The sequence below is a fragment of the Curcuma longa genome, chromosome 2 (genome assembly GCF_044706935.1).
Source record: "Curcuma longa cultivar G26 ecotype Majalengka, Jawa Barat chromosome 2, ITB_CL_G26_1.1, whole genome shotgun sequence".
NCBI lineage: Eukaryota > Viridiplantae > Streptophyta > Magnoliopsida > Zingiberales > Zingiberaceae > Curcuma > Curcuma longa.
Genome location: NC_133862.1, coordinates 5227646 through 5241361, shown reverse-complemented (window position 1 = coordinate 5241361; position 13716 = coordinate 5227646). Strand labels below are relative to the sequence as shown.

Genomic DNA, 13716 nt, shown 5'->3' with positions numbered 1-13716 from the left:
ATATGTGGCAAAGATCAGTTTGGGCTCAAATAATTTATTTCCTCTCAAACTTGATATTATAAATGCTGCTTGTTATCTTACTGCTAATGAAGAAATTTCCAAGTTGTGGCATGACAGATTTGGGCACCTAAATTTTCAGAGCTTGAAGGAGTTAGCAAGCAAAAATATTGTTCATGGACTTCCTAAAATTGATGGCATAAGTGAAGTCTGTGAAACATGTCAACTTGGAAAGCAACATCGAGAGGCATTCCCATCTAAATCTAAGTGGGAATCACATTCACCATTGGAACTTGTGCATACAGATCTTTGCGGGCCCATGCGTGTACCATCTCTTGGAGGTAATTTATACTTCATATTATTTGTTGATGATTACATCAGGAAAATTTGGATATATTTTGTCAAACAAAAGTCAGAAGCTCTCTCTTGCTTTAAAGTCTTCAAAAGTCAAGTGGAAAAATCTTCTGGCTATCAAATAAAGAATCTGAGAAGTGATCGAGGAGGTGAATTTCTATCTTCTTTATTTGAAGAATTTTGTCAAATCCATGGAATTAGACATGAATTGACAGCTCGGTATACGCCGCAACAAAATGGTGTCGCGGAAAGAAAAAATAGGACAATCATGGACATGGTCAGATGCATGTTGAAGAAGAAAAATTTACCAGCTGAATTCTGGGCTGAAGCAACTTCTTGTGCCGTCTACCTAATCAACAGATCACCGACAAAAAGGTTACAAAATTCTACTCCAAATGAGGCATGGTATGGAAAGAAACCAAATGTTACTCATTTAAAAACTTTTGGTTGTCTTGCATATTCACATATTCCTGATGCTTTAAGAAGTAAACTTGATGACAAGTCTGAAAAGTGCATTTTTATTGGATACAGCGAAAGAAGCAAAGCGTACAAGCTTTACAATCCAAAAACAAAAAAAATTGTGATTAGCAGGGACGTCCGCTTTGACGAAAAAGCTTCTTATATTTTTTCAGATTTGGCAGGTTCATCAAGTTGGGAAATTCTTGAATTTGAAGATGATTCTTCACCATTGCAACCTGATATTCCAGAAAGAAATATGTCTCCATCACCATCGCAAAGAAGAACAAGAAGTTTGCGAGATATCTATGATGCAACTGAAGAGGTAAATGTGACAGATCAAGTCTTTTTTGCATTCTTTGCAAGAGAAGATCAAATCACATTTGAAGAAGCATCAAAAGAAAAGAAATGGGTTCATGCTATGAATGAAGAAATAAGCTCCATCGAGAAAAATGGTACATGGGAGCTTACTACTTTGCCACCAAACAAATCTTCGATTGGTGTGAAATGGATCTTAAAATTGTTGGGTTGCAAGACTAAAAAACCAACCCAGATGGCTCCATCAATAAATACAAAGCAAGATTGGTAGCAAAGGGATACAAACAGAAAGAAGGTGAAGACTTCAATGAGGTATTTGCTCCTGTTTCTAGACTCGATACAGTTCGATTAATTATTGCACTTGCTGCTCAAAATGGTTGGAAATTATTGCAAATGGATGTCAAATCGGCTTTCTTAAATGGTTTTCTTGAAGAAGAAATTTATCTTGAACAACCGCAAGGTTTTGTCATAAGAGGAGAAGAAGATAAAGTATATAGGCTCAGAAAGGCATTATATGGGTTGAAGCAATCGCCTCGTGCATGGTATGGTCGAATTAATGATTATTTTATCAAATATGGTTTTGAAAGATGTCCTTTTGAGCATACTCTTTATATCAAAAACTCTGATGGTGATATTATGCTTGTGAGTCTCTATGTGGATGATCTTATTTTTACTGGAAATAATCTAAGGATATTGACAGATTTTAAGAACTCTATGATGAGTGAGTTCGAAATGACAGATTTGGGTGAGCTGCATCATTTTTTAGGCATTAATGTCCAACAATCAGGAGAAGGAATTTTTATCTCTCAAGAATACTATGCAGCTCAAATTCTTAAGAGATTCAAGATGGAAAATGCAAATCCAGTATCAACTCCGTGCATCATGGGTTTGAAGCTAAGTAAGCTTGGTGAAGGAAAGATGGTGAATCCAACTATATTTCGAAGCCTAGTTGGGAACTTGATGTATCTCACTGCCACTAGACCCGACATTATGTATACAGTAAGTTTGATTAGCAGGTTTATGGAGAAACCTTATTCAAATCATTGGGAAGCGGCAAAAAGGGTTCTTCGATATGTTAAAGGAACTATTAATTATGGCATCTTCTATAAATCCCATGTTCCTATCAAACTTGTTGGCTATACAGATAGTGATTTTGGAGGAAGTATTAATGATTCTCGAAGTACTTCTGGTTATATTTTCAACCTTGGCAGTGGAGCGATCTCTTGGTGTTCAAAGAAGCAACCAATTGTAGCACTCTCAACTACCGAAGCAGAATACATAGCAGCTTCTTCAGCAGGGTGTCAAACTTTATGGTTACGAGGAATTCTTGAAAGTCTCAAATGCAAGCAACATGATCCAACAATATTATATTGTGATAACCGTTCTACAATTTCTGTATCAAAGGATCCAGTATTGCATGGAAGAACGAAGCACATTCGTCTGCGATTTCATTTCCTAAGAGAACTTGTTAATGAAGGTGAAATCTACCTAGAGCATTGTCCTACCAATGAACAACTTGCTGATATTTTTACAAAGCCGCTTGGAAGATCTACATTTTCAAAGAATCTTGAAGCTCTAGGAGTAAGAAGCACATTTGGTTTACGGGAGGCATTGTTGGATTAAACCAAATCCCAAGAAGCAAATTACAAGTTGAATGTCTCTTCTCTTCTACAAGAAGCCAAATTCAATTTTACCCCAAGCACCTCTTCATAGATTCATGTACCTCTTCATGAATTCATGCATTAATGCTTTGTTGTTTTCATATCATCCAAAACCCTATAAATATGGATGAGATGTGAGAGTTGTGAGAAGTGTGAGAGTTGTAGCAACAACAAGTCCAATACAAAAAATTCTATTTGCTTCATTAGTCTTCTCCTTTGTCCTCAAATTTCTTAGTCCCTACTTTTCCTCCTTCAATCTCTTCAAAAATTGGAGGTTGTGATTCCGATTAGTAAATTTAATTATGAAAATATCCCCTATACATGATAAATTATTTTTTTCTTGAAATAAATTAAATAGTAATTTGCATGCTAAATTAGATGTGAAAAATTCAACTTTAATTAGAACTTCATAATTAAATAATAATTTAATTAATAAAATTATTAATTTAAAAATTAATTAATTCAATTAATTCAAAAATAAATTTAATTAATCAAAAATACCAATCAGAAAAATTCAAATCTCATTAATTTAAATAATTCAAAATTAAACATTAAACATTAATAAATAATCAATAATAAATTAATATCAAGTCAATCTAATCTAGACCAAATTAATTATAATCTTAATAAAATTTTTTCTTTATTCGATAAAATAAATTTAATTTGGATCAAATCTAATTAATTTAACAAATTCAAAATTAATTAATAACTCAATAAATCTGAATTTAATTAATCTAAAATTATTTGGAACCATTCAAATATAATTAATAATCCAAAATTAAACCATCCAAATTTAATTAATAATTCAAATAATAAAGATAATTCTAATTTAAATAATTCAAATTTAATTAATTCAATTATAATTAATAATTATCAAGATAATCAAACGTGTTATTAAACGTAATATAAAATATTTTTATTATAAATATTGAATTATGCACTTAAACAAAAGTCTACCTATCTGGCCAACTGACCCTAAAAGAAAGTGGTGAAGTCAACCGGCGATAGATGGGGATGTTGATCTGGCTTTGGGATTCAAACTCAATGGTCAAGAGGTATTTCGAAGGTCAGCCTTATAGCTGACCTATCTGCCTTGGAGCATACCAAAACTAAGAGGGTGTGTTTGTGACCGTGATAGATCAAACACAACATAGCAAGAAGGAGAACTTATACACCTTTTACAGAAGACAATCATTAAAGCGCCAAACACCAAGGGATGCATCTCTTAGAATGGGAAGAGATGTGTTATTTTGAATTAGGGTTATATATTTAAAGATAATCGATTGCAGCATCAAGACAATCAATTTTCTTATATTCTCTATTCTTCTTACTGTTCATTTGTTCTTTTTATTTTCTCTACCTTTTCTCCGATGTCTGATGTCTGACTTGAGCGTTAAAAGGATTTGATCGAGATTTACCTTGAACCCCTTCTATCTTCTTCTTGAATCTTACCAGATCGTTGTCTGAAGAATGCTATGCTTCTCTACAGTTGAGTCCGCCATAAAGGAAATTAACCAACCTCCTCAAAAGCCCGATGTAAAGGAAGTCGACCTCCTCAAAGCCCAGCCTGCCGAAGACATACCGATCCAACCTGTATTCATTCGGCCGAAAGTACTCAACTGTGTGATTATTTACGGAGGCATATGAGCTTAATCTTGGACCTGGATCACTCCCTATCAAGACTATCATTCTCATAAATATTCTATCTTTATAACTATTTTTTTGTATGTAATTATCTAAGAAGATAAGTAAGATATCATTATTTTCTTTCTATTTTTTAATATTATGAAGATAAAGAAATATGTAGGTTAATTTTTCTGCTTCTAAAAGAAAAAAAAAAGTCTGAATTTTCAAATAATAATTCACCTCCCCTGCATATTTTCAAAGGAACTAAACTTATATGACGTTGATGCATGATGTCATATATTCTTTCTGACATAATTAACTTTCACGTCATCAAATAAAATATTTTTATTATAAATATTGAATCATGCATGCACTTAAATAAAAAAAATAAAGTTTCTTGTCACACCAAATTCCTTATAAATTCCTTATAAATTCCTAGTGTGGAATTCTAAAACATAATTCCTTATAAATTTGTCTGCTCATCTCTCTCTCTATCCAAAGTTCAACAAAAATCAATGGCGAAACTGCTACAGCTACTTCTGCTCTTTCTCATCTCATTCGCCGCCGCCCCGTCAATGACCGGAGTCGTCGGGATCAACCTCAGCGGACTCATCCGCCGCTTGTTACCCAAGATACGCATCAAGCCCAAACCCGACCTCCCCAGCCTCCCTCCCCCCCGCAGCCCCCCTCCCCCCAGCAACACCCCCAGCAGCCCCCCTCCCCCCAGCAACGCCCCCAGCAGCCCCCCTCCCCCCAGCAACGCCCCGTCAACGGACGTCCAAACCCTGCTCTACTCCGGCGACTATACGTTCCTCATGGAGCTCGCCATCGGCACGCCGCCTCTCTCCTACTCGGCCATAATGAGTACCAGCAGCGACCTCATCTGGACGCAGTGCCTGCCCTGCCTCCAATGCTTCTCCCAGCCCACGTCGCTGTACGACCCCTCTGGGTCCTCCACCTACGCCAGCTACTGCGATCCGTCTGCGGCGAACTGCAGCTACTACTATGGCTACGGCAATACCTCCTTCACCCAAGGCTTCCTCGGCGTCGAGACGTTCACCTTCGGGTCGGCCGTCGTACCCGGCATCGCTTTTGGTTGCGGCAACAACAACAGCGGAAACTTCGACAACTCGTCCGGGGTCGTGGGGATGGGGAGAGGGAGCTGGTCGCTGGTGTCGCAACTCGGCTACGGGATGTTCTCTTACTGTCTCACGCCCTTCGGCGACACCAACACGAGTCGTCTGCTTCTGGGCGACATGGTGACGTTAACCGCGCAGGCGCAATCCACCCCGTTCGTCACCAACCCGTCTGCGCCCTCCTTCTACTACCTATCATTGCAGGGGATCACCGTCGGCGAGACCGAGCTTCCGATACCGAGCACGACCTTCTCAATCGCGGCGGACGGGACCGGGGGGGTGATCATCGACTCCAGCTCTACCCCGACCATGCTGGTGGACCCGGCTTATTCGGAGCTGAAGGGAGCGTTCGAGTCGCAGATGAATCTGCCGGTGGCAGATGGATCGGCCTACGGGCTCGACATCTGCTTCGAGTACGCCGGCGAGAATGTGACGGGACTGGTGCCGGGACTGGTGTTTCACTTCGAGGGGGCGGACATGGAACTACCATGGGATAACTACATCGTGGCGGATTCAAGCGTGGGGTTGCTGTGCGTCGTGATAGTGGAGAGCTCGGATTTGTCCATCTTTGGCAACTACATGCAGCAGAACATGCACGTGCTGTATGATCTCGTCGGCGACACGCTCTCGTTCGAGGCGGCGCAGTGCGACCAACTGTAGCTTACGTGTCCGGCGACGTCTTCTCGTTTCACCACCATGTTATGGTGTATATATATATATATATATATTAGAATATAATTAATAAATATTTGGTGAAACGACTATCGTATTAATTATATGTGATGTAATCAGGGTTGATGATCATATTAAAAATTATAGAACTAAATATTATTTATATACATCATGTACAATCACAACTATTATAAAAATAATTTGAGTAATTATAGCACTAGATATTATTTATATATATAGTGGATCCCTCTAGATTAAAATCAATTACAATTAGTATCTGTGTTGATATTTTTTGTTGCCATTACCCTTGCATAATAAACATTAAGTTTGATTAATTGTTAGCAGAATATCTAGTTAATGATTCGATAAAAAGTATTAGTAATATATATGATTGTGTGGGTTGTTGATTCACCATCTATATGATCTCAAAGAAAATAAAATTAATTTATATATATATTATGCAAGTTAATTCACTACATGGAAATCATGAAATAGCAACGGATATTAATTCCGTCTCTATTTTGACGACGGAAAAATATATTTCCATCGCTGACAAATCATTTAGCGACGGAAATTTTAATTCCGTCGCTATTTTAGCGACGGAAGTTTATTCCGTCGTCGCTATTTCAGCGTCGACGGAAGTTTATTTCCATCGCTATTTCAACGATGGAAATAACCCGTGAACAGTATCGACCTTAGCTTTGCGACGGAAATTTGAATTCCATCGCTAATGTCACGATTTAGGGTACCTTCTTCGCGATCCCGGCGATTTCTCTCCTCCGGCGACCTCCTTTTTTCTCGCGTTCTCCCTCCCATTCTCTCCTCCGGCGAAATCTATTCACGCGGTTCTCTCCTCCGACGAAAGCTACTCACGCGGTTCTTCTCTCCGGCACTCTCTCGCGGCGATTTCTCTTCGCGGCGAACACTCGTGGAAGATGAGGTTAATGCTAGAATAACAATTGTTCTTACAGAAATGATATTTAATGAGGTCGCTGATATATATATATATATATATATATTATATATATATATATATATATATATATATATTAGATGATATATATATAATTAAGAAGATTATTGCAAAATTGTATAGTAATAGTTTGTCACAAATGTGAGACAAGGACATTGAAAGAGTATTTGGAAGAATTATTGGAATATATATTCTACTCAATAAAATATATATATCCTTGACTCAGATTTGATTGTGATCAGGATGAATTATATGGTTGTCTTTTTTCGTTGGTTAAATGGAGATGTGGATGTCTCTTGAAGGTTGCAATTCAATTGGTAACGATAAATTTAAAACTGAGGTTGTTATTTATTTTTATTTATATTTTTTTTTATCTTCAAATTGAATGGTTGTGTTTGCTTCCAAACTTGAAATTTTGGACAGAAGAATAATCTAAAGTTTGAATGGTAGAAGAGAATTCTAATGTTGATGTTTTTGTTACGTTGCTACTAATTTTACAGGAATAAAAAATGAAAAATGGATCGTGGACTACACATGCCGACATTAATTGTTAGAGGTCCAATTAAAAGGTACATGGAGTGATGCCGATCGACATTGATAGTGGTACTTAAGGTGCTGCAAGTTGTAATTAATAAAAACCAATAATTCTAGGAGTTTGTATGTATTGCATGGATAGGGATTATCTTTTTTTTTTAAGGTGCTGCAAGTTGTAATTAATAAAAACCAATAATTCTAGGAGTTATGTATTGCATGGATAGATCCACATGAGCAAAAAAAATTTTTGATTATGCTAGCAAAGTCTCTTTGGTGATCAAAACATTAAGAAGTAGAGATGTTAATTGAATATTATGTTTTCGAAAAGCAAAATATGACTAATTTCATCGACACTATTCCCACTAACAATAGTAGAGATGTTAATTAGTGGATATATATGTTACGTACTCTTTTAGAGTTGGTTGCCTATTAATGCTTTAATCACCACTATGGATGCATGGTATTTCAAGTGACATCCAAAATAATGATATTGGTAACTATTAGAACAAAATTAAAGTTGAATTGCATTCTTTGAACTTGATGCATGGGAGTAGTCACTATTTGAATAGTCAAAGATGGAAACTGATTGAGCTATATATATCTTTAATGCCAAAACCAATTTGTCTAGACCAGCTGCTACCCAGTAGAGTTTATTGTTTTATCCTACAAAGTAGATACACATGTTAGAGTTTCATTTTCCTCCTTACCATGTCATTTCATTTCGTGTGTTCATGTGGACCACGTAAATTCTTGTGTCTATCCTAAATGATGACGATGAATCATAGCGATTGAATAGACGAGGAAGAAAGAAACCATGAATGACCTGCATATATGGATAACATGGTGGTCTCTCCGTATATGCCAGTTACTTGCTCCACACACATATAAAGAATTATTCATTATGATGGCATATGCATGCTTGCGCATCTAGTGACATTTTCATGCTTATATTGTCAACTTGTTCACATGTGACGATGACTCACTACAAGGAAATCATGAAATAGCGACAAAAATAATGATGAATATTAATTCCGTCTCTATTTTAATGACGGAAATATATATTTTCGTCGCCGACAAATCATTTAGCGACGGAAATTTTAATTCCGTCGCTAATTAGCGACGGAAATTTTAATTCCGTCGCTATTTTAGCGACAGAAGTTTATTTCCGTCGTTATTTCAGCGACGGAAGTTTATTTCCGTCGCTATTTCAACGATGGAAATAACCCGTGAACAGTATCGACCTTAGCTTTGCAACGGAAATTTGAATTCCGTCGCTAATTAGCGACGGAATTCAAATTTACGTCGCTAATGTCGCGATTTAGGGTAGCGCAGACTCGCGATTTAGGGTACCTTCTTCGCGATCCCGGCGATTTCTCTCCTCCGGCGACCTCCTTTTTCTCGCGTTCTCCCTCCCGTTCTCTCCTCCGGCGAAATCTATTCACGCGGTTCTCTCCTCCGGCGAAAGCTACTCACGCGGTTCTTTCCTCCGGCACTCTCGCGGCGATTTCTCTTCGCGGCGAACACTCCGGTGTGCTCTCCTCCTGGCAAGCGAACTCTCCGGCGACCTCCCTTGGGCCACCTATCCTCCCGTCGACCTCCAGCGTCGTTCTCTCCACCGATCGCATAGAACCTCTCCTCCGGCGACCTCCGGCCATTTGTCAAGGTAAACCAGAAATTAGGCTAAATTGGAGAATTTTTCTGCATTATTTATGATAAATTAGGCTAAATTTGAAAATGAGCTAGGATGTATCTTTTTATGCTATGTTCAATAACTTGTGTTGCTAGATAAAGATCCTAAGTATGATCGATGAACAGTTTATTCCAACAAATTCATCATTAAATAAATACTTCAATGAATGTCTTACTTCCAATTAGAAGCAAAGTCCTGCTTTAGAAAAAAACAACAACAGAAACAAATCCTAGTCCAATAAAAAAAATTACATGAGATCACATGCTTAATGTGTTTCCCTATTACTCATTGCTATCTGCCCAGCTGTTTACTTATAAAGAGATGTATGCATGAGGCAGCTATAGCATTTAAAACTAAGACCTAAACAGCTCATGTTGTCACCTAAACAGCTATTCTTTTTTGCCATACTTTCATTCATGTATCAGTAGGATTTGAGCTGGTTTAACTTTTATCTTAGAATACTGATTTGAGCTGGTCCTAGGAACAACCCACACCACATATGTCAGCAGCAGTAGGATTTTCTCAGAACCTTGTTTCCCTGTTTTTCTCAGAACCTTGTTATTTGCCTAAGATGCTTAATGCTTAATGTTTTCTAGTTTTCTATTTGCTTAATGCTTATTGCTTCATTTCTTTACTGAACTTTGTTATAGCATTTGTTTCTAGAACTTCTCGTTGTATAACTCAAACTTGTAGAAGTATTGATACAAGATAGGAAAAAATCAAAGAAAAGTCTTGCTATAAGAAACTACAGTCTTAATGAAATTATAATCTCAAAAGGATATAACTAGAGGTCAAAGAAAATAAATAGTAAATATAAATTGCTAAGTAGATAATAAAAAAAGATATATAGAAAGTTAATCTCATTTAGGATATATAACAAGGCACTAGCTAAAGGTTCCTCATCAACGTAACCAAAAGGTTCGATTAAAATCTCTAGCTAAGAATTCTAGTTAACGTGGTCCTCTTGTTGGAAGACTTAATTAGGTTGCTGGAATTCTTGTATGATTGACCTATAAAGCATCATTCTGTCTATAACATTTGCTTCCTGTTAAAATTGTTTTAATCTAATATTTACATAGTTTTTAATGCAGTACGCCTGGTAGGTCATTGTAGCATTTTTCGATCAGGGCATGCGCACCTTCTACTACTTCTTCATTTTTGAAGTATTTTTTGTTTCAGATATAGATATGTTTGATCAGGCAGCAGCAGAGGACATCTGGACTGGTGACAAGCAGAAAGATGGCAGACAAATTCAGATAGTTTTGAGAGTTGTTGCATACTTTGGACTTAATTAGTAAGTTTACAATTAATATATTTTTAATTAATTAGTAATGTCATTATTTTTATTTATTTGTATCTTTGACATTTAGTACTTTTTAATTCATAATTTGTTTTATAATATATACATCTAATATTTACATAGTTTTTAATGCAGTTTTACACCAGAGGGCCATTTATATATTTCTAGTAAGTTCCGTGATTACTTGGAGGCATGTCGATCAGGCATACCTTCTACTACGACAAGTTTGTAGTAAGTCATTTTAACCACCTTATAATGAAGTATTTTTTGTTTCCACTGCAGAAACAGTATACTTTTGAGCCAGGACATGAGCGGGAGTTTCAAGACGCCTGGATGTTGCTGCTGACAAATTATATAAAGATCTGTTATATAAATGCAGAAGTAAGGGCACCAGACCATCTTGGATCCCAAGCTGGACTGCATGGCAAGCAGTATGACAAGCAGAAAAATCCTGCGAAAGACCGAGCTAGTTGGCCCTAGCACCGGATCCACAAAACATACAGCAACTTAATTAGTTTTACAATTAATATATTTTTAATTAATTAGTAATGTCATTATTTTTATTTATTTGTATTTTTGATTTTGCAGGAGCACCAGTTACAGCGTCCTCCTACTTGTTGGGAGATTTTTACTAAAGCACACAAGTCCAAGGATGACACTTTTATTGATGCTCGCTCGTAGGCATTAGATGTAAGAAAATAATTTTTAAATTTATTTCACATTACTGCCATGTAATTATTTTTTTTTAATCTTAAATTTTATATTATTTTAATTTTAAAACAGACTGAATATTCTGCTAGAGTTGCACAGGCGTCTCTGCGCCTGCAATTGAGGGAGGAGAGAGGGAGAGCTCTCAACCGATCAGTTGAATGAGATCTACTATGATGTGGTCGGTGGGAGAAAGAAGAACTCCACCATCTACGGTCTAGGGTCCCAGGCGAGAGTCGTATATGATCGTGTGATGACCCCTAGACCCAGGGGTCGTCCAGCGGATCAGATTCAGCGATAGAAGCCCTACAAAAAGAAAATCAAGAATTAAAGGATCGACTCGCGCGCGGGGCAGCAAGATCGACTCGCTGCATTAGAGGCGCAGGCAGAAAGTCAAGCTCGGCTTGGGCGGCAGATGGAGGCCTTCGGCCAGACGCCATCGCAGCCTGCTTTTGATGCGCTGCGAGCTGCGATGCGAGGTGCGGACCCTGATAGGAGACTCAGGACTGTAATGCTTCTGATCAGTAGCTGTCTGCAAGGTAGGTTAGCATTTCTATTACTTTTAATTTTTTTAAAGTTATTACTTGTAAGCATGCATTATTCAAAAACGTTGTTCTATTACTAACCTATCTTATTGGTTTTTTGCAGGATCTTCTATTTTGCCTCGGCTCGTTTAGATAAGTTTTTGATATATTATTGTATTTGGACATTAGAAACAGTATTAGTGTATCGTGCCAGCTATTTTGATATTATTGTATTAATGGTGTATTCTGGTATTTTGATATGTTGGTGTATTTTGATATGTTGTATCTAGAATTAATTAAATTATTGTATTTAGATTTTGATATATAAACAGGAAATTCAGAAAAATAAAATAATTTTTTTAAAAAAAAATAAATTATTAGCGACGGAATTATAGAATCAACGATTTTTTTTTAATTTTTTCTTCAAATTTAGCGACGGAATAATTTCCGTTTCAATTTTTATTTTTTTAGCGACGGAATTTAAACTTCCATCGCTAAAGTGACATCAGCGACGGAATTTTACGCGACGGTCGATTTCCATCGCTAATCGGTTGTTAACCTCGATTAACGACCGAATAACGACGAAAATGGTCCGTCGCTATTTCCTTGGTTTTTTGTAGTGTAAATTTATATATAAGATAGGTCGCTTTAATATTAATTGTGATACTAAATTTTAAACATTGCATTATAGATAAATGTAGTTTAGAAAGAAGAGATTAAAACTAAATGATTTCAAATAATTTTACTGACTTATTTTATAATCAATTTGATTAGGTTCTAGTCTATCAGACTTTTTGAAGCTTGGCGTACGTGCAATAATTATTTGTGTGTGACAATCTTAGAAAGAACCAAAGAAACACGTGTTAGATTCTCTATAGTCCGAACCAAATTAATTAACATGCAAAAAGTATTAACTGGCACGACATGTTAGATTCTATATATGATTATTAACCGATAATAAGATTACTGTTAGACCCCTAACTCGGTGTCATGGCTGGACACAAAGATTGAGGAGCTGCTTCTTTGATCCAGTCTAATGGACATTTGCACAAGGCATGCCAAGTAATGGCAGAGCGCGGGGGCGCCAAGAAGTGACAAGATTTGTGACAGTGCATGGGGGTTGTCGAAGCCAAGTCTTGATCCAACCTATTTGCGCATGTGCGCAAGCATGCCAAGCAGTGACAGAGTTGCGGTAGCGCGCGGGATGCTAAGCAGCAACAAGATTCGTGGTAGTGCGTGGGGGCGCCAAGCAGCGACGAGATGTGCGGTAGCGCGCGGGAGCTATCGAAGCCAAGTCGAGCAGGAGGCAAACTTGGATTATGGCGAACAGATGCGAGGACGGAACATGCCAAGTCCGAGCATCTAGCCAAGCGGATTTGCGGAATGACGCGAGCTAGGACATGTGATGGGTGCATGCCATGTGGCGCGATGGATTGCGACAACGCGCGGGGGTTGTCGAAGCCAAGTCGAGCAGGAGATAGACTTGGAGCATGACAAGAGGATGCGAGGACGGAATGTGCCAAGTCCGAGCATTTAGTCAAGCGGGCTTGCAAAAGGACGCAAGCAAGGACATGCGATAGGCGTATGCCATGTGGCATGACGGATTGCAATAGCGAGCGGGGACTGTCGAAGCCAAGTCGAGCAAGAGGCAGACTTGGAATATGGCAAGGGGATGTGAGGATGATACGTGCCAAGTCCGAGCATTTAGCCAAGCAGTCTTGTGGAAAGACACGAGTCAGGACATGCGATGGGGCACATGCACTACAA

The 13716-nt window shown here is 37.7% G+C and overlaps 2 protein-coding genes across 2 annotated transcripts in view; both read left to right on the top strand.

Moving 5' to 3' along the window:
* The first annotated feature begins 4924 nt into the window (after positions 1–4924).
* Positions 4925–6324, top strand: LOC141822444 (aspartic proteinase nepenthesin-1-like). Its single transcript, XM_074709894.1, has 2 exons — positions 4925–5055; positions 5122–6324. The coding sequence occupies exons 1-2, from the start codon at positions 4928–4930 to the stop codon at positions 6206–6208; spliced, it is 1215 nt and encodes a 404-aa protein (XP_074565995.1). The 5' UTR covers positions 4925–4927; the 3' UTR covers positions 6209–6324.
* A 5516-nt stretch (positions 6325–11840) lies between these two features.
* The window catches only part of LOC141821466 (uncharacterized), a 5258-nt gene continuing 3382 nt past the window's right edge, over positions 11841–13716 (top strand). Inside the window, exon 1 of the mRNA XM_074708891.1 lies at positions 11841–11964. Within this exon, the coding sequence (XP_074564992.1) occupies positions 11841–11964 (124 nt within the window). The remainder of the gene's footprint in view (positions 11965–13716) is intronic.